Below are 19,929 nucleotides of genomic sequence, written 5' to 3'. Positions count from 1 at the left end.
TTTTGTAATTTTCTTTGTTCTTTTAGAAGATTTTAGTTTAGACAGGCAGCATGGTCAGCACAGGCTTGGAGGGCCGAAGGGCCTGTTCCTGTGCTGTACTTTTCTTTGTTCTTTGTTCTTTACTAACAATTGTTAATTACTGTTGACTCAGGAGCTGCTCGATATGAGACTTCCCTCTGTGCCTGCTGTCCAGATTCTGAGTCTCACATGTGCGTATGTTCCAGTGACGTTCTCCTGTCACCACGCCACCTGTGGACGGATGCTAGAATACACCTTGCCTCACCATGTGGGTGTCTTCCAGTGACATTCTCCTGTCGCCACGCCATCTGTGGATGGATGCTAGAATACATCTTGCCTCACCATGTGGGTGTCTTCCAGTGACGTTCTTCTGTCGCCACACCACCTGTGGTCGGATGCGAGAATATTAATCTATACATACAGGCACTAATGTTCACATATCATTTGGTTAATATTATATACATAGCTATTAGTTCACATATCATCATACCCTGCCCCTCCCAGACAGCATCTGAGATCTGTGTGTGGAAGGGTCAGGAAGCCACAGTGGCCTCTCCACCCGACAGACGGGATGAATTGCAGTGGAGCAAGAAGGGAAGACATTGCAAGTGATTTTCTGGATACAATTGGATAAGAGAGAGCAGCCTAACCCAACAGGATGTCAGTGGAGAGGTACTGGAGGTGGATGGTGTGGTCAAAGGCTATAGACAGGGACAGGGAAGGAAACTTCACTCAGTTTTTGCTCAGCTAACCTCAGAGCAGAGCTTTCTAAAACAATTCTAGTCATGTGCTTTACCAGCTCTGATTCCAGGATGGCAATTGGCCGACAATGCCGACCTATCTCTTTGCTCTAGCACTCTGACACCTTCTCCTCCTTTCAGAACCTTGTTGAGCATCCCACCCCCTTCGCTTCTCATCCTTGGGCTGAATGATCTGGGCATTTTGGCAGTGGTGGTCCAGGGCAGGGGACACTTGGGGAGGGGAGTCCAACATCTGCCCACCGCCATGCTATATTGTCAGCGGAGGGAAAACTGGCAAGATGTCCGCCAAGAGATCAATTTAGACTGGATTGGATTTGTTTATTGTCACGTGTGCCAAGGTACAGTGAGAAGTATTTTTCTGTGAGCAGTTCAACAGATCATTAAGTACAAGAAAAGAAAAGGAAATAAAAGAAAATACATAATAGGGCAACACAAGGTACACAATGTAACTATATAAACACTGGCATCGGGTGAAACATACAGGGGTGTAGTGTTAATATGGTCAGTCCATAAAAGGGTCGTGTAGGAGTCTGTAACCCCGCGGAAGAAGCTGTTTTTGAGTCTGTTCGTGCGTGTTCTCAGACTTTTGTATCTCCTGCCCGATGGAAGAAGTTGGAAGAGTGAATAGCCACGTGGGAGGGGTCTTTGATTATTGAGCCACTTAAATGAACAATTAAGTCAACGTCCGGCCTTTGTGGGCATTTTCACCCTCCCTTCCGTTCAGTTATTCAAAATGATTATATTTCTAACTTTCCTCGGTTCTGTTACATTGGACGGGATCATACTCTTTGGACAGTGGATGTTTAGCAGTGGACCCGGATCAGCAGTTTTGTCTGGGATCTCGGGTTGGCAAGCCCTGGCAAGTGGGGCATGGTGGACAGGACAATGGGAGGGGGAGGCGCGTGTGGTGGACATGGGGAGGGAATCTGTCACAGGGGCCTCTGATTGGTGCTAGGTATCTGAGAAAGAGGCACCCTTTCCTTCCACTGGCCAGCACACAACAAGGTCAAACCTGCCGGGCTACACGTTAGGTGTAGACCTCTCCCATTAAGGGCATTAATTAGGGTCCAGTGGTGGGAATGCTGCCGATAGCACAGTGCCCTATTTTACAGATCCACCCACCATCGCTCCCATCAAGGGCGACGCTTTAAATCCAGCCCATTAACTCTGTTTCTATCTCTACCCAGATGCTGCCAAACATGCTGACCATTTGCAGCTTCTGCAGTTTTTTTTAATATTCTGATTTTAAAGTTATGGTTCCTTGTCTCAGACCCCTCCAGAAGTGGAACATTTCCCATCTACTCTATCAGTTCCTTTTAAAATCCCAAACTCCTCAATGAAATCCCCCCTTAACCTTCTGTATTCCAAAGATTACAAGGATAGCTTATATAATTAGAGTAACATTCTGGTGGAGATGCCAAGGGCATTTTGTGTTTTGTGCAAAGCCGAGAACAATACTCCAGATGTGGTATAACCAGGGTTTTGTGCATTTGTAGGAAAACCTCCTTCATTTTATATTTAAGTCCTTTGTAAATAAAGGCCAACATTCTATTAGTCTTTTGGATTATTATTGGTACCTGACCTCCGCATTTTAATGATCTGTCTATATTGACCCCTAAGTATTTCTGGACTTCACTCTTCCTAACCTTTCACCATTTGAAAAATGAGCCATCCTTTGCCTCTGCCCTGCTGGATCTCGCTTGCTATGTTGAAGTTCCGAGTAGAGTGTTTGTTTCAGGAGTCTCGTATCAGACGTGCGGATGATGTGGCCGCCTAGCAGAGCTGATCGAGTGTGGTCAATGCTTTGGTGCCTGAGCGGGATCATTGACGTTGGCGCGCCTATCCTGCCAGTGGATTTGCAGGATATTGCAGATCTTGCCAAAACATAGCAATCCCAATTTCCAGCTCTTGGCCCACAGCCATAAAACCATAGAATCCCTGGAGTGCAGAAGGAGGCCATTCGGTCCATCGAGTCTGCACCGACCCTTCGTAAGAGCACTCTACCTAGGCACACTCACATGCCCTATCCTTGTATCTCTGCGCATTTATCACGGACAATCCACCTAACCTACACATCTTTGGACTGTGGGAGAAAACCGGAGCACCCGGAGGAAACCCACGCAGGCATGGAGAGAACACGCAGACTCCACACAGTCAACCAAGGCCGGAATTGAACCCGGGTTCCTGGCGCTGTGAGGTTGGATTGGATTGGATTGGATTTGTTTATTACCACGTGTACCGAGGAACAGTGAAAAGTATTGTTCTGCGAGCAGCTCAACAGATCATTAAGTACATGGGAATAAAAGGGAATAAAAGAAAATACATAATAGGGCAACACAAGGTATACAATGTAACTATATAAGCACCGGCATCGGATGAAGCATACAGGGTGTGGTGTTAATGAGGTCAGTCCATAAGAGGGTAATTTAGGAGTCGGTAACAGCGGGGAAGGAGCTGTTTTTGAGTCTGTTCGTGCGTGTTCTCAGACTTCTGTATCTCCTGCCCGATGAAAGAAGTTGGAAGAGTGAGTAAGCCGGGTGGGAGGGGTCTTTGTTTATGCAGCCCGCTTTCCCCAGGCAGCGGGAGGTGTAAATGGAGTCAATGGATGGGAGGCAGGTTTGTGTGATGGACTGGGCGGTGTTCACGACTCTCTGAAGTTTCTTTTTTTTAAATAAATTTAGAGTACCCAATTATTTTTTCCAATTAAGGGGCAATTTTTAGCATGGCCAATCCACCTACTCTGCACATTTTTGGGTTGTGGGGGCGAAACCCACGCAGACACGGGGAGAATGTGCAAACTCCACACGGACAGTGACCCAGAGCTGGGATCGAACCTGGGACCTCAGCGCCGTGAGGCGGTTGTGCTAACCACTAGGCCACCATGCTGCCCTCTCTCTGAAGTTTCTTGCGGCCCTGGGCCGAGCAGTTGCCATACCAGGCTGTGATGCAGCCCGATAGGATGCTTTCTATGGTGCATCTGTAAAAGCTGGTAAGGGTTAATGCGGACATGCCAAATTTCCTTAGTTTCCTGAGGAAGTATAGGCGCTGTAAGGCGAGGTAACTGTGCCAACATGATACCTTGGCGATTATACACTTCAATCCTTATCCAGGAACATTTTAAATGCAATGTGCCTTCCAGATCACCGACTGGGCAAATAGAATTCCGTTCAACTTTCCTTAATCCTTCTGCAATGGCTTTAAATTTGTTAACAAGGGAAAACCCACCTGAATCCCACACTTCTATCTCCTAGCTGGAATCACCAATTACCAATCAATTACTAGTTTATTGCTCGGAGGCGTCAGAATTAAAGGTAGCATTCCCCATTGAAGTAGCCAATTCAGTAGAGACATGAGAATGGTACAAGAGACCCTGTACCCTGTGTGATGCAGATTTAATCTTCCCTGTGTTTCCATCAACGAGGCGACAGGGAGGTTCCTTACAGAGAAGGGATGATTTTTCTGAGTCGACTTAATTGATGGGGGCTCCACCCAGATGTCACAATGCACTTCTTGGGAAATTATAGGCGGTGCATCGGGCAGATGAGACTCCCCGTCTGTAGTGCATTTCAAACCAGCTCCCGTAGCGGTAGAAATTGATCCTGGGTGGGCCACCTGTAATTCTCTTGTTGTGGAAATGAATGCTGAGCAGCTAAGTGACGCAATACCATCCACGTTGCCGATCCATAGAATCCCTACAGTGCAGAAGGAGGCCATTCGGCCCATCAAGTCTGCATCAACCCTTCGAAAGGCCACCCTAACAAGGCCCAACCCCTTGCCCAATTACTTAACACGAAGATTTTATTTTGTGAAGCAGCCTGGCTCTGCTCGCTGTGCAATGTTTTGTGCTTTTATTTAAAAAAAATAAACCATCAGAACCCAGGGTAGTTGGCCATTAAATAAAACGAATTTGGTTATTTTTCGGAATATAGTCTGCACTCCTTCCAACGCAATCCACCTCACCCATCTCCTCCCATTTCCTTCTTTTCTCTCCAGTCATACCTGCAGAAGCAGGAGGTCTTGTGACCCAGTGGGGTAGTGTCCCCACCTCGGGACCAGAAGCTCTGGGTTCAAGTCCAACACCAGGAGTTGATGGCCAAGGAAGGGGGCATTCGTAATCTAGTTCAGCGGGACTGATAATCAGCTCGGAAATCCTTCCACTGCTATTCCCCATAGGGAAAGAAAAGTGTGGGGGTGGATATCTGCTCAAAAAACAAAACGCTTGCTGAAACTTATTTTTCCGACTACCGAAGCAGAGTATGTATGAATCGGACTGAGAGGTCTGGTTCGCTGTGTCTGTGCCTCTCGGCAAAGTTAACCCTGAGGTACGACAGATGGGACAGCCCTTGCTTCCTCGGTGAGGTGCTCCAAATAGCAAGTCGACTGTAAATCACACTTGTAACATGTATTGGTCAGGAGATTCATGTGGTGGCCAGTTCCACAGGCATAGTGCCGAGACTTAAAGTTAGTCCGCAATTCTTTGACGAGAGTGCAGCGACGCGTTTTGGAAGGAAGAATGAGAAGAACTAAAAATAAGTGGGACAAACAGAAAGGATTGCAGGAAAGAAGAGCCCTAGAGGCGCACTTACACAAATCTTTGGTGACAGGACAAGCTGTAAAGTTCTTTTTTTAAAAGGCATATGGGATTCTTTACAAACAATGTACAAAAGCAAGTTGGACCTTCATAAATCGCAGGCGAGGCCTGAGCTGGAATATTGTCAACACAGCACTTTAGAAAGGGTGCCAAGGAAGACATGGGAGCACAGTGGTTAGCACTGTTGCTTCACAGCGCGAGGGACCCAGGTTCGATTCCCGGCTTGGGTCACTGTCTGAGCAGACTCTGCATGTTCTCCCCGTGTCTGCGTTGGTTTCCTCCGGGTGCTCCGGTTTCCTCCCACAAGTCCCGAAAGACGTGCTTGTTCGGTGAATTGGACATTCTGAATTCTCCCTCTGTGTACCCAAACAGGCGCTCTGAATGTGGCGACTAGGGGATTTTCACAGTAACTTCATTGCGGTGTTAATGTAAGCCTACTTGTGACAATAAAGATTACCATTATTATCTTAGAGAGGTTGCAGAAGAGATACACCATAATGGTGCCAAGGTTGTGGGATTTCAGTCACGTGAAGAAGCAACACTAGAGAAATCGGTTTGTTCTCCTCCGCATAGAGAGGGTTAAGGGGAGACGTATTCAGGAAGAGATTTGAAAAAGCAAATAAGAACACTTTTTGGAGGGGGAAGGATCAGTGACCAGAGGACACAGATTTACGGTAACTGGCATAAGAAAGAGGTGCGGCGAGATGAGGACATTATTATTATTTTAAGCAGTGATTTATTGGAATACAATGCCTGAAAAGGTTGCAAAAGCAGATTTCAAAGGGGAAATATTCTGCAAGCTATGGAGAAAGTACAGAGGAGTAGGACTATTTAGATACCAGTACCAAAGAAACGGAACAGTGTGGTGTTTGTCCTTTAAGGGCAACACAGCGGAGTATGGGTCTCCGAGACCAGGTGATGCTTATTCTGCCGTGTTGCCTTTAAAGGGACGATCATCACAGCCCTACCCCTTTAACTCCTTTATACAATCTTCAATAACTAATTTACTTGGCCCTAAATTCTCACTAAACATTATATACATGAGTTGGACAGTTGTAAATCGAGCCTTTGTGTGGGTTTCCTGACTCTTTGCCAACAAGCACAATTCTCTGGTCTGGGATACTTCTCCAGGATTGACATCGACTGAAATAACAGGCACTCCTTCTGGCATAGGCAGTTTATCACTATTTGCTGCCAAGGAAACTATTTGCTGCCAAGGGGACATCAATTATGTTTATAACAAGTCGATCAGGTACTTCAGGATTTACAGATTCAGGAGCACTTCTTGATGGCAACACTGACTGCTGGAGCATCTCCGTACTTCTCAAGTGGTCCACGTGTTTACCAATGATCCATCCCTCCACGCCCACTTGGTATGACAGGGGACCAAATCACCAGAAACAGGTACATTGGGGCCAGTATCATTCTCTGATTCTGTGGGGAGGAATTTTTGGGACTTAGTGCGACAGCGTGAGTGGGAGGTCAGAATGGCTTCAGTAGAAGAGTGGGGTGGGTGAGCACGCTAAACCCTGTGCAGTTCAGCTGATTCACTGAGCAACCACAAAGATCACACTGAATCTCGCAGTGGGGCAGGCAGGAAGCCATCGTGTCTGGGCTCTATATTTAAAAAGCACCAGGACAGCCATTTAATTACCAAGTGGCAGAGCCTTCAAATACCGGTAAAGAATATCTATCTTGTCAATGGCAAATGCTGCTGCCACTGTGGGTCGGTGGTAGAGAAAGTGAATGCTGAAGGTGATGCATGGGGTATCATCAAGCTGGATGCTTGGTCCTCCCTAATTTATGTTTTAATAAATGAATTGTTCCTTAATTAATGCTTAGCTATTTATTTGGAGTAGCAACTACTTCTGTGTTTGCACAAATACAATCAGACTCGCCGGAGCTGCGGATGGGCACGAGGGCCGAAGTCTTGGCCTTCCCCTCGCTGATTGCCCGGAGGTGAGTACTGCTCGGGTGGAGGTCTCCATCTCCGCCCAGTGCCTCGGTGGGGCTGGGGGATCTGATGGACTTCTTATACCTCGAGAAAGCTAAGTACACCGTGAGGGGAGCAATCGAGGGGGCTATCGCAGATATTCGCCTTTTCGTGTTTATTTCAAGGAATTGGTCGCCGTTAGATTTTAAGGGGGGTGCACAGGAGGGGGTGGCATTTAGGTTTTGTGAGCGTTGTTCTATTTTTCTGATTTTTATGGTTGATGTATGTAAATTTGTTTATTTTGTCTACTTTGCATTTTAGAAATTGAAAAATGTTAATAAAGTTATATATATTTTAAAAAGTCCCAGTGCATCAGTACATAGCATGGCATTCGATTCTCTGTGCCCTTTATTTAAGTCGTGGTGTATATTGTTTGCCTACAGCCATGTATTAGACCCAATACTGAGAATCAATTGGTCATGGCCGATTGCTCCCTCATTGAGCCACTATCATTGACCATGGGGTACCCTTCAAAAGAGCACGGAGGTAAGGAAAGGGAGCCGGAAGGCTGGCACTTCTGACTTAAACGACGATACCTAGAAATACTTGTGTCAGCAACCAGGAAAGATATAACAGCATTGTAATGAATACAGACAGTCCTGTAAAGAGATAGAAAAGTTCCAGACACGTTTAGCAAAGATCTGAAGATGAATTTCTATCAGGCTTGACAGCATAGTTGAAGAGTTCATCACTCACAAGTGGAAGGGATACACTGGTAACGAGGTTTGGAGATATGACACAAACATACATTTCACAGTACAAGTTGTTCCCACTTGAAGCACTCTCGCTGTTTCAAAACCAAGCTTCATTCCATGACTGTATTCTAACATCTCCATTTCCAGAATGTTAATATTTACCTCTTCAATTCTCCTTCTCCCATGGCTTGTTTTGATTCATTCTTCGGAGGTGAGCTTTGCTGGCAATCCCAGCATTTATTGCCCATCGCTAATTGCCCTTGTGCAGATGGCGGTGAGTCAGCTGAGTGGTACACTGAGTGGGAAGCTAAGGATCAACCAGACTGGTGTGGGTCTGGAGTCACATGTAGGCCCAGGGTGGCACATTGCCTGCCCTGCAAGGAATTAGTGAACTGCATGGGTTTTTTATGATAATCCTGTATTGATCATTATTAATGAGACTAGCCTTTTATTCTGGTTTCCGTGGTGGGATTTGAACTCAGATCTCAGAAGTATTAGTCTGAGCCTCTGTATTATTAATGCAGCAAGATTACGCACTATGCTCGTGAGTCCCAAGGGTACATAGGAACATAGGTATTGGGACAGACATAGGCAATTCAGTCCTTCGAGCCTGCTCCGCCATTCAATCAGATCATGGCTGATCTCTTCCTGGTCTCAAATCCACCTCCCTACCTGTTCCCCATATTGCTTTAACCCATTCTTTAAATCAGAAATATACCTATCTCTTTCTTGAAACCATTTAATGACTCATATTCCACCATACTATTGGGCAGCGAGTTCCACAAATGTACCGCCCTCTGCAAGAAGTAGTTCCTCCTCATCTCAATTCTAAATCTACATATATCCACCACCTCTCATTCTAGATTGTCCCACAAGGAGGAACGATTGGTCTAAGTTTACTTTATCAATCCCTTTTAATATTTCATACACCTCGATCAGATCCCCTCTCATCCTTCTGAACTCCAGCACGTATAAGCACAAACTGTTTAATCTCTCCTCATATGTCAATCCTCCCAGACCCGGAATCAATCTGGTGAACCTCCTCTGAACTGCCTCCAATGCCACCACATTCTTCCTCAAATAAGGAGACCAAAACCGAACACAGTACTCCAGATGTGGTCTCACCAACACCCTATACAATTGCAACAACACTTCTATACTTTTATACTCCTGTCCTTTTGCAATAAAACTAACATTCCATTTGCCTTTTTAATTGTATGGTGGTAATTACAGGGAGATAATTACAGGTAATTACAGGGTGGTATCAGCTAACAATTCTTTTTAATTAACCTCAAGTTCTCCCTTTTTTATTTTCCCTGAACAGAGCTGTGAGGTAAAAGTGAAAGCCATTTTGCAGAGATTTGGGTCCTACCAGTTCCTGACATCAAGACAGCACTTGGCTGATTTAACAAGCCTGGAGTTAATGGGAATCAGGGGGAAAACTCTTCATTGGTTGGAGTCATAACTAGCAGAAAGGAAGATGGGTGTGGTTGTTGGAGGTCAGTCATCTGATCATTGGAACCCCATCCAACATCTTCAACTTTCACTCCCTTCACCGCTGACACACAGTGGCAGGAGAGTTTACCATCTACAAGATGCACTGCAGCAACACAACAAGGGTCCTTCGACAGCACCTTCCAAACCCGTGACCTCTACCACCTAGACAGACAAAGACAGTAGATGCATTGGGAACACCACCACCTGCAAGTTCCCCTCCAAGCCACACCCCATCCTGACTTGGAAATATATTGTCATTCCTTCAATGTCCCTGGGTCAAAATCCTGGCACTCCCTCCCTACAGCACTGGGGTGTAGGGTATACCTACACCACATGGACCGCAGCAGTTCAAGAAGGCAGCTCACCACCCCCTTCTCAAGGGCAATTAGGGATGGGCAATAAATGCTGCCTCAGCCAGCAACGCCCACATGCCATGAGAGCAATTAAAGGAGAGAGAGCAATTAAACACGTGGCTACAGGGATGGTGCAGGCGGGAGGGATTCAGATTTCTGGATAACGGGGGCTCTTTCTGGGGAAGGTGGGACCTCTATAGACAGGATGGTCTACGTCTGAACCTGAGGGGCACCAATGTCCTGGGGGGGGGAGATTTGTTAGTGCTCTTTGGGGGGTTTTTAAACTAATTCAGCAGGGGCATGGGAACCTGGATTGTAGTTTTGGGGTACGGGAGATTGAGAGTATAGAGGTCAGGAGCACAGATTTGACTTCGCAGGAGGGTGCCAGTGTTCAGGTAGGTGGTTTGAAGTGTGTCTACTTCAATGCCAGGAGTATACGAAATAAGGTAGGGGAACTGGCAGCATGGGTTGGTACCTGGGACTTCGATGTTGTGGTCATTTCAGAGACATGGATAGAGCAGGGACAGGAATGGTTGTTGCAGGTTCCGGGGTTTAGGTGTTTTAGTAAGCTCAGAGAAGGGGGCAAAAGAGGGGGAGGTGTGGCGCTGCTAGTCAAGGACTGTATTACGGTGGCGGAAAGGATGCTAGATGGGGACTCTTCTTCTGAGGTAGTATGGGCTGAGGTTAGAAACAGGAAAGGAGAGGTCACCCTGTTGGGAGTTTTCTATAGGCCACCTAAAAGCTTTAGGGATGTAGAGGAAAGGATGGCGAAGATGATTCTGGAAAAGAGCAAAAGTAACAGGGTAGTTATTATGGGAGACTTTAACTTTCCTAATATTGACTGGAAAAGATATAGTTCGAGTACATTAGATGGGTCATTCTTTGTACAATGTGTGCAGGAGGGTTTCCTGACACAATATGTTGACAGGCCAACAAGTGGTGAGGCCACATTGGATTTGGTTTTGGGTAATGAACCAGGCCAGGTATTAGATCTGGAGGTAGGTGAGCACTTTGGAAACAGTGACCACAATTCGGTGACCTTTACGTTAGTGATGGAAAGGGATAAGTATACCCCGCAGGGCAAGAGTTATAGCTGGGGGAAGGGCAATTATGATGCCATTAGACATGACTTAGGATGTGTTGGTTGGAGAAGTAGGCTGCAAGGGTTGGGCACACTGGATATGTGGAGCTTGTTCAAGGAACAGCTATTGCATGTTCTTGATAAGTACGTACCAGTCAGGCAGGGAGGAAGGGGTCGAGCGAGGGAACCGTGGTTTACCAAAGAAGTGGAATCTCTTGTTAAGAGGAAGAAGGAGGCCTATGTGAAGATGAGGCGTGAAGTTTCAGTTGGGGCGCTTGATAGTTATAAGGAAGCGAGGAAGGATCTAAAGAGAGAGGTATGTCAGGAATAAAAGAATGACTCGGGTAAGAGTAGGGCCAGTCAAGGACAGTGGTGGGAAGTTGTGTGTGGAGGCTGAGGCAATAAGCGAGATACTAAATGAATACTTTTCGTCAGTATTCACTCAAGAAAAAGATAATATTGTGGAGGAGAATGCTGAGACCCAGGCTATTAGAATAGATGGCATTGAGGTGCGTAGGGAAGAAGTGTTGGCAATTCTGGACAAGGTGAAAATAGATAAGTCCCCGGGGCCGGATGGGATTTATCCTAGGATTCTCTGGGAAGCCAGGGAAGAGATTGCTGAGCCTTTGGCTTTGATTTTTAGGTCATCATTGGCTACAGGAATAGTGCCAGAGGACTGGAGGATAGCAAATGTGGTCCCTTTGTTCAAGAAGGGGAGTAGAGATAACCCCGGTAACTATAGGCCGGTGAGCCTAACGTCTGTGGTGGGTAAAGTCTTGGAGAGGATTATAAAAGATACGATTTATAATCATCTAGATAGGAATAATATGATTAGGGACAGTCAGCATGGTTTTGTGAAGGGTAGGTCATGCCTCACAAACCTTATCGAGTTCTTTGAGAAGGTGACTGAACAGGTAGACGAGCGTAGAGCAGTTGATGTGGTGTATATGGATTTCAGTAAAGCGTTTGATAAGGTTCCCCACGGTCGGCTATTGCAGAAAATACGGAGGCTGGGGATTGAGGGTGATTTAGAGATGTGGATCAGAAATTGGCTAGTTGAAAGAAGACAGAGAGTGGTAGTTGATGGGAAATGTTCAGAATGGAGTTCAGTTACGAGTGGCGTACCACAAGGATCTGTTCTGGGGCCGTTGCTGTTTGTCATTTTTATAAATGACCTAGAGGAGGGCGCAGAAGGATGGGTGAGTAAATTTGCAGACGACACTAAAGTCGGTGGAGTTGTAGACAGTGCGGAAGGATGTTGCAGGTTACAGAGGGACATAGATAAGCTGCAGAGCTGGGCTGAGAGGTGGCAAATGGAGTTTAATGTGGAGAAGTGTGAGGTGATTCACTTTGGAAAGAATAACAGGAATGCGGAATATTTGGCTAATGGTAAAATTCTTGGCCGTGTGGATGAGCAGAGGGATCTTGGTGTCCATGTACATAGATCCCTGAAAGTTGCCACCCAGGTTGATAGGGTTGTGAAGAAGGCCTATGGTGTGTTGGCCTTTATTGGTAGAGGGATTGAGTTCCGGAGCCATGAGGTCATGTTGCAGTTGTACAAAACTCTAGTACGGCCGCATTTGGAGTATTGCGTACAGTTCTGGTCGCCTCATTATAGGAAGGACGTGGAAGCTTTGGAACGGGTGCAGAGGAGATTTACCAGGATGTTGCCTGGTATGGAGGGAAAATCTTATGAGGAAAGGCTGATGGACCTGAGGTTGTTTTCGTTAGAGAGAAGAAGGTTAAGAGGTGACTTAATAGAGGCATACAAAATGATCAGAGGGTTAGATAGGGTGGACAGCGAGAGCCTTCTCCCGCGGATGGAGGTGGCTAGCACGAGGGGACATAGCCTTAAATTGAGGGGTAATAGATATAGGACAGAGGTCAGAGGTGGGTTTTTTACGCAAAGAGTGGTGAGGCCGTGGAATGCCCTACCTGCAACAGTAGTGAACTCGCCAACATTGAGGGCATTAAAAAATTTATTGGATAAACATATGGATGATAAGGGCATAGTGTAGGTTAGATGGCCTTTAGATTTTTTCCATGTCGGTGCAACATCGAGGGCCGAAGGGCCTGTACTGCGCTGTATCGTTCTATGTTCTATGTTCTATGAAAGAATAAGGAAAGAGTAAAAATGTTCACTAAATAATGTTTATTTCTCTGTAGGTTGAATGAGCTCACACCATGGTTCAGAGTCACTATAGTGAGGAAAGTGTAAAGTGTAAAGTGGACCCTACATTTCCATGTCCTTTAGTATAATTACACTGCCCAGTATCTAGTTAGAACTATACTCTTGGCCCAATTTCTTGAGAATTATGAGAAAATTGAGAATTTTGAACTTTCAAGCTTATTGTGAATGTGTTTCTTCATATTCATCCTTGACAATTAAAGGTTATCAAGTGATCACAGCAAGCCTTTGGAAAGTAACCTACAGTCACTTCTCTGGGAGTGATCTACCAAGTTCTAAGTTCAATATTGATGAGCAACATATATATTTAAGCATTTAATTGCACAATTGCTAAGTAAATTGTATTTAAAGATTTCCCTGGGGCTCAGCTTATCTTGTATGAAACCATGTTGAAACGCGGGGCATGGATTTATGTCCTATTGGCAATGCTAACCTCGTAGATGACTTTTAAACACTGTAACAACCAATGGCATTGACCCATGGGGTGATCTACAAATTCATTGATCACCAACATTTCTCTACATAAAGTGAGAGGAGACTGAGGAAAGGGGTCACATTACAGCCTAGGGGGTTCGTTTTACAAATCTTTTCGTTGTTGGTTACAGAACAGCGTTTACACATGATCCACTTACAGCGATGACCGGTAGCCCAGAACGCAAGGAAGCATCCAGCGCAGACTTAACATCTTAGATCATAAGGTATAGGAGCAGAATTAGGCCACTCGGCCCATCGAGTCTGTTCCGCCATTCAATCATGGCTGATATATTCTCCTGCCTTCTCCCCATAACCACTGATCCCCTTATTAATCAAGAATCTATCTCTGTTTTAAAGAAACTCAATGATTTGGCCTCCACAGCCTTCTGCGACAAACTGTTCCACAGATTCACCACCCTCTGGCTGAAGAAATTGCTCCTCATCTCTGTTTTAAAGGATCGTCCCTTTAGTCTGAGATTGTGTCCTCTGCTTCTAGTTTTTCCCACAAGTGGAAATATCCTCTCCACGTCCACTGTATCCAGGCCTCGCACTATCCTGTAAGTTTCAATATGTTCCCCCCTCATCCTTCTAAACTCCAACAAGTACAGACCCAGAGTCCTCAATCGTTCTTCATATGACAAGCTCTTCATTCCAGGAATCATTCTTGTAAACCTCCTCTGGATCCTTTCCAAGGCCAGCATATCCTTCCTTAGGTACGGGGCCCAAAACTGCTCTTGTAGCATACACAATCAGTTGCAGTAAAAATCATTCTCATTCCTCCAAAGGGAAACGATAAAAGGTTGTAATTTAACTTCTTCTGCAAATAACATTGATTTATGAAGTCTTCCTTTTCTTCTTGTACGGCAGATGTTGTGTTAGTTCAAACTACAAATCTGGGGAAGTTTAAAACAGACTCCGGAGATTTTGATAGCTACAGATCCTTAAATATCTCAGAGCACAGTCAGAGGACTTCCCGCGTTTGAATAGCTGTCGGACAAATTTGAAAATAACAGGCTTCGAATACATTGAATAAATCGCAACCTGTAGTTTGGCTACTTTTGAAAGCCTTATAATTGACAAAACCTGCAACATTTGTATTGTGGTAGTGCAAAAGGAATGGGTCCAGCTGTTCCACAATTTTGTGACCTGGACCTTTACATTTGGGTGGAAGACATCAAAAACGAGAAGACCAGTCCCCTAATCTGCTAGCCGCTCAAAGGACCCTGGAGAAATCAAGAAGGCCTGGATTAAAATCATGGCAGGATTGAGCAATGGGGCTGATTTAGCTCACTGGGCTAAATCGCTGGCTTTTAAAGCAGACCAAGCAGGTCAGCAGCACGGTTCGATCCCCGGACAGGCGCCGGAATGTGGCAACTAGGGGCTTTTCACAGTAACTTCATTGAAGCCTACTCATGACAATAAGCGATTTTCATTTTTCATTTTCATTTTTTTCAATGCTCATAGAGCAGCGCTCATAGATCTAGTGCAGGTGAAGGTTCAATGACCTGCTCCATTTTGGCAAGGTGAGATACTTGCCTCATCCACATAGAGCTCCAAGGGAAAGATCATACCTGAATGCTGCAGTTAAGGACATGACACGTACCTCTGCTTTAGCACTGAGGCTTGTATCTGTAAATTGCTCGTGGAGGTGCACGCATGACACTTGCGAATAAGACCCATGGTTATGAAGGTGAGGGGTTCAACCATATGAATGTGACTGAGTCAAACTCATTGATGTTTGTTATCTCATATGTAGGAGATGGGCAGCCCTTTGAATGAATGTACAAAGTATCTTAGGTGGAAATATGTTTTGAGAGACTAACAGATGACAATATTGGAGGACCTTATGAGATTTTATTTTACACAAGGTCCTGTCTGCCGAAATTCCCCTCATGCACAGAGTCAGCCCTGCATTTATGGCCATGTATCTGGCTGCACTGTCATCAACGTCCTCCTTACCCTTACCCATTTTGGAATCTTCTGAACAAACGGCAACCTTCTCCTCCACCTCATTTTCCCTCCTCAGAGATTGAAGCTTTATCCAAGGCAACATCATTGTCAATTTGCATGCCCACTGTTGTGCAATGTTGTGCAGCTTGCATCACACCACTACTATCCTTGATATCCTTGCCGGGGCAAATTGCGGAGTTCCATCTGAGTGATCAAGGCACATGAAGCGTCTCTTCAATACACCAATGGCCTGCTCAATGGTACTCCTGGTGATGACATGGCTGCTGTTGTAGTTGCTCTCTGCTGTCATTTGTGGACTTCTAAAGGAGACCATCGTCCAAACCTCAATCATGGATCATAGTCAGTAGCTGAAACCGTTGGAGAACTTGGAATCTCCTTAGTATGAAGGAGTCATGGTAGCTTCCAGTGAGCCTTGCACAAACATGAAGGAAGACCTTATAGTGGTCACAAACCACCTGTACGTAGATTGAGCGGAAATAATTCCTGTCGGCAAAGGTGTCTGCATGTTGACTTGGGGACCTGTGGCAATATGGGTGCAATCAATAACACCCAGCACATGAGGGAAGCCCACATCTGCAAAGCAAAATCTAAAAGGAAATAAATGTGATCCCCGACACAAACAAACAGAGTGCTGCTGACTGGGATACACCAGACAGGGTCTCCTAATAATCCCGAGGAGAATCCTGAGGCATTGAGGTTGAGAGGGGCGCTTACCTTCACAACCACTGGCACGGCATGGGGGTCGATGGATTATGGCCTGAGCTGCTGTTGAACCATGTCTGTCACTACCTCATGGCTTAGACTCAGTCGACTCCAACACTGGTTCACCATCATTTTGAGATAGAATAGCTTTGCTCTGAACACCCTGCCCTTGGAGTAGTACTAGTCACCCTGCCTCCCCTCCTCTTTCCTGCAGCCTCTTCCCCCTGATCGTGTGCCCCCCCTCCCCCCTCCTTGTGCAGGCAGCATGGGAGAATTAATAAATGCAGATAGCCATACTCCAGGAGTTTCTGTTAATGTTTGTTAGCTGATGTGGTAGTCACCACTCATGTATTATAGTGTATAAATGGGTTTTACAGTAAGGCCCCTGTACTACAGGTACGGGGGTAGCTCCCTGTCTGCTGGCTCCACCCAGTAGGTGGAGTATAAATGTGTGTGCTCCCCGTACAGCAGCCATTTCGTCAGCTGCTGGAGGAGGCCACACCTCTCTGTGTAATAAAGCCTCGATTACATTCTACTCTCGTCTCGTCGTAATTGATAGTGCATCAGCTGAGAAACATGCAGCAAAAGACATGGAGAAATCAGAGTTGGAAATATCTGTTCCAAGTGGACCAGAACATCTAATTTAGCTGTAATATTTTACCGTGCGACATATTAGCGTGTGACAGTTCTACAAATGATTTAGAAAAGTTAATTATGGAACTGCAGCTATATTTGAGGAAATGACAAGGCGCCAGTCCATCCTATTTGTTCAGATGGCAGCTTCAATCACAAGGCTGAAGCTTCTACAGTTTGCAGTCAGCATCTCAACTCTGTGACTAGCCTACTTAAAAATATTTCAGGCTCCTTATCATTTATAACATAGGACAATTTGTAGCATGTGAACCAGACAACAAATCATAAATTGTGAAAGTGTGTTTATTCCTCACGACCTGGTGCTTGCTTTTCAATTTTCTCAATTCATAAAACACACAACAAGAGTGTGCTATAAGCCACCAACCCGTGCAAAGGAATTATTCGGTCATGCCGCGGTTGGTATTCTCCGGCCTAGCTGCAATGATGCAGTTTTGGGTGAGCACCAAATTCTCAATTCTTGCTGGCAGTGATGGCAGGGCGAAAGGAAAATTAAAAATAATATTCACAGATATTAACACTGCTTTATGATATAAAACGTGTCCATTTTGCCTGTGACCTGAAGACTCTTAAGGGCGTAAAAGTTAAGAAAGGATTTTTTAAAAAACCAGTGAAAGGTAGAACCAGATATCACAAAAGTCTCATGAACCATTGTTAATTCATGTAATGATCAAACATTACGTATAATCTTCGTGAAAAACTGAAGCTTATGGGAATGTAGCTTCGAGCTGACCTGGTAGAGAAAAAAACTGAACTGATCATTCTTTGCAAAGTTTAAAAACTTTTTAAGGAGAAGATACTATTATCAAATTACGAAACAAATAAACAGAAGTTAGAGGAATTAAGAATTTTACAAATAATTGTAAATGAAAAAGCTCCATAAGGATAATGAAAAGGGGTAAACCTACACAGAGAGCGAACTCCCAAATTGCAAATGATAAACTAACCAGGTGAGAAACAAAAAAAAAAATAGGAACTTCGCCATGAAGCTCAAAAATGTGGGGACCTTCACCAATGCTTCTCATCGTAAAGGCGCTGAATGCATGATAAGATATTTGTACTCTTTATTGAGGAGAGGTACTTGCAGAGCAGGTAAATTTCCCACATGGGGAATTTAAAGTAACACTCATTATAAATTTTGATGGTTAGTTGAAGATATTTTGCTGTAACATTGCAAAGGTTGCATTTTGTGGATTTTATATAGAAATTGCAATATGTTTTACATCTATTTAGTAATCTTTAATGTTGTGATATACTTAGTCACTTACAGTGTATTGCATTTGTGCTTCTTTAGTAAACTTTTAAATAAGTTTGTACAGATATTCTGATGTGATATTCTGCACACAAGCATAAAATTGAGTGAGAGTATTTATCAGAGAAATGTTCCCGATCTGGAATAGCCTCATAAGGGAGGTCGATAACAATACTGATCAGTGTCTGAGAGGGGAGGCCTGCAGGCGTACTGCAAGCATTTTGTGATGTCCTTCTGGACAACATCGGCAAAGAGCAGGAGCAGACCAACCTTACAGGCCCAGCAATGTGGCGTTCCTCGCAACAAGACCGGAGCAGCACTGTGGCAGGTAGGCCTTGTATGTCGCACTCACCTTGAAGTCACAAGCGAACTGTGGTCCGACTTGTGCATGCTATTCATTTTCAAATGGGTTTGCGGCCAATGTAATTTCCTGCTGGCATGACATTAGGTTGGAAAGCATGAGGAGATTCCAGCAGGCAACTGTTTTCATGAGCTTTCATGAGACGTTAATGAATGTAAATGGCCCATTAACCCACCAACGAGAGAATTGCAAACTGTTTCTGTACCTGCTGCTAGGTTCTCTATCCGCGCCCGACACAGGTGGGACGGGGGACTTCTGTCCGATAATTCAGAGTATTATTAACAGTCAATTGGATAAGTGTGGATTAATAAGGAAAACCAGCATACATTTGTTATGCGATGGTAGCACAGTGGTTAGCACAGTTGCTTCGCAGCTCCAGGGTCCCAGGTTCGATTCCCGGCTTTGGTCACTGTCTGTGCGGAGTCTGCACGCTCTCCCCGTGTCTGCGTGTGTTTCCTCCGGGTGCTCCGGTTTCCTCCCACAGTCCAAAGATGTGCAGGTTAGGTGGATTGACCATGATAACTTGCCCTTAGTGTCCAAAAAAAAGGTTAGGTGGCGTTACTGGGTTACATGGATAGGGTGGAGGCGTGGGCTTAAGTAGGGTGCTTGTTCCAAGAGCCGGTGCAGACTCGATGGGCCGACTGGCCTCCCTCCATACTGTAAATTCTAAGATCAGGTTTAACTAAAGTACTTGAGTTTTTTTGATGAGGGTAAGACATTGATAGTCTCGAACATTAATTGAATGTGGCAGAGAAGGTTGAGGCATAAAGGGGTTTATAAATAGTGGCAAAGAGCACAAAAGCACAATAGTTATGATAGAGAAGATGGGGTTGTTCTCCTGGAGAAGTGAAGGCTGAGAGGAGATTTGATGAAGGTGTTCACAACCATGATGAGGTCTGGACAGAATAGATGGAAATTTACTGTACCTACTGGCTGAGAATACAGTCCTACAGTAATGAAATAATGGTTGGCCTCAACTGGAGTATTTTTCAAATAGGTATGCGGCCGATGTAATTTCCAGCTGGCATGACATAAGTTTGCAAGGCTTGAGGAGATTCCAGTGGGCAATTGTTTTAAAGAGCATTCATCAGATGTTAATGAACGCAAATGGCCCCTCAGCCCACCATTGGGAGATTCCTGTCTGGGCAACATGTTTTAGGAAGGATGTGAAGGTATTGAAGATGGGGTAAAAGGGATTGGCGAGAATTACTCCAGGGATGAGGATCTACAGTTACGTGGATAGATTGGAGAAGATGGGGTTGTTCTCCTGGAGAAGTGAAGGCTGAGAGGAGATTTGATGAAGGTGTTCACAACCATGATGAGGTCTGGACAGAATAGATG

General features: G+C 45.0%; 1 protein-coding gene across 1 annotated transcript in view; it reads right to left on the bottom strand.

Annotated features, from left to right (window-relative positions):
- Window positions 1–341: 341 nt before the first annotated feature.
- Window positions 342–19,929, bottom strand: part of dynlrb2 (dynein light chain roadblock-type 2) — a 94,146-nt gene continuing 74,558 nt past the window's right edge. The window contains exon 4 of the mRNA XM_038806257.1: window positions 342–403. Within this exon, the coding sequence (XP_038662185.1) occupies window positions 357–403 (47 nt within the window). The 3' untranslated portion in view covers window positions 342–356. The remainder of the gene's footprint in view (window positions 404–19,929) is intronic.

Source organism: Scyliorhinus canicula, chromosome 9 (genome assembly GCF_902713615.1).
Source record: "Scyliorhinus canicula chromosome 9, sScyCan1.1, whole genome shotgun sequence".
NCBI classification, from domain to species: Eukaryota; Metazoa; Chordata; class Chondrichthyes; order Carcharhiniformes; family Scyliorhinidae; genus Scyliorhinus; species Scyliorhinus canicula.
The sequence above is the reverse complement of the archived record's forward strand: the minus strand, read 5'-3'. Positions and strand labels throughout refer to the sequence as shown.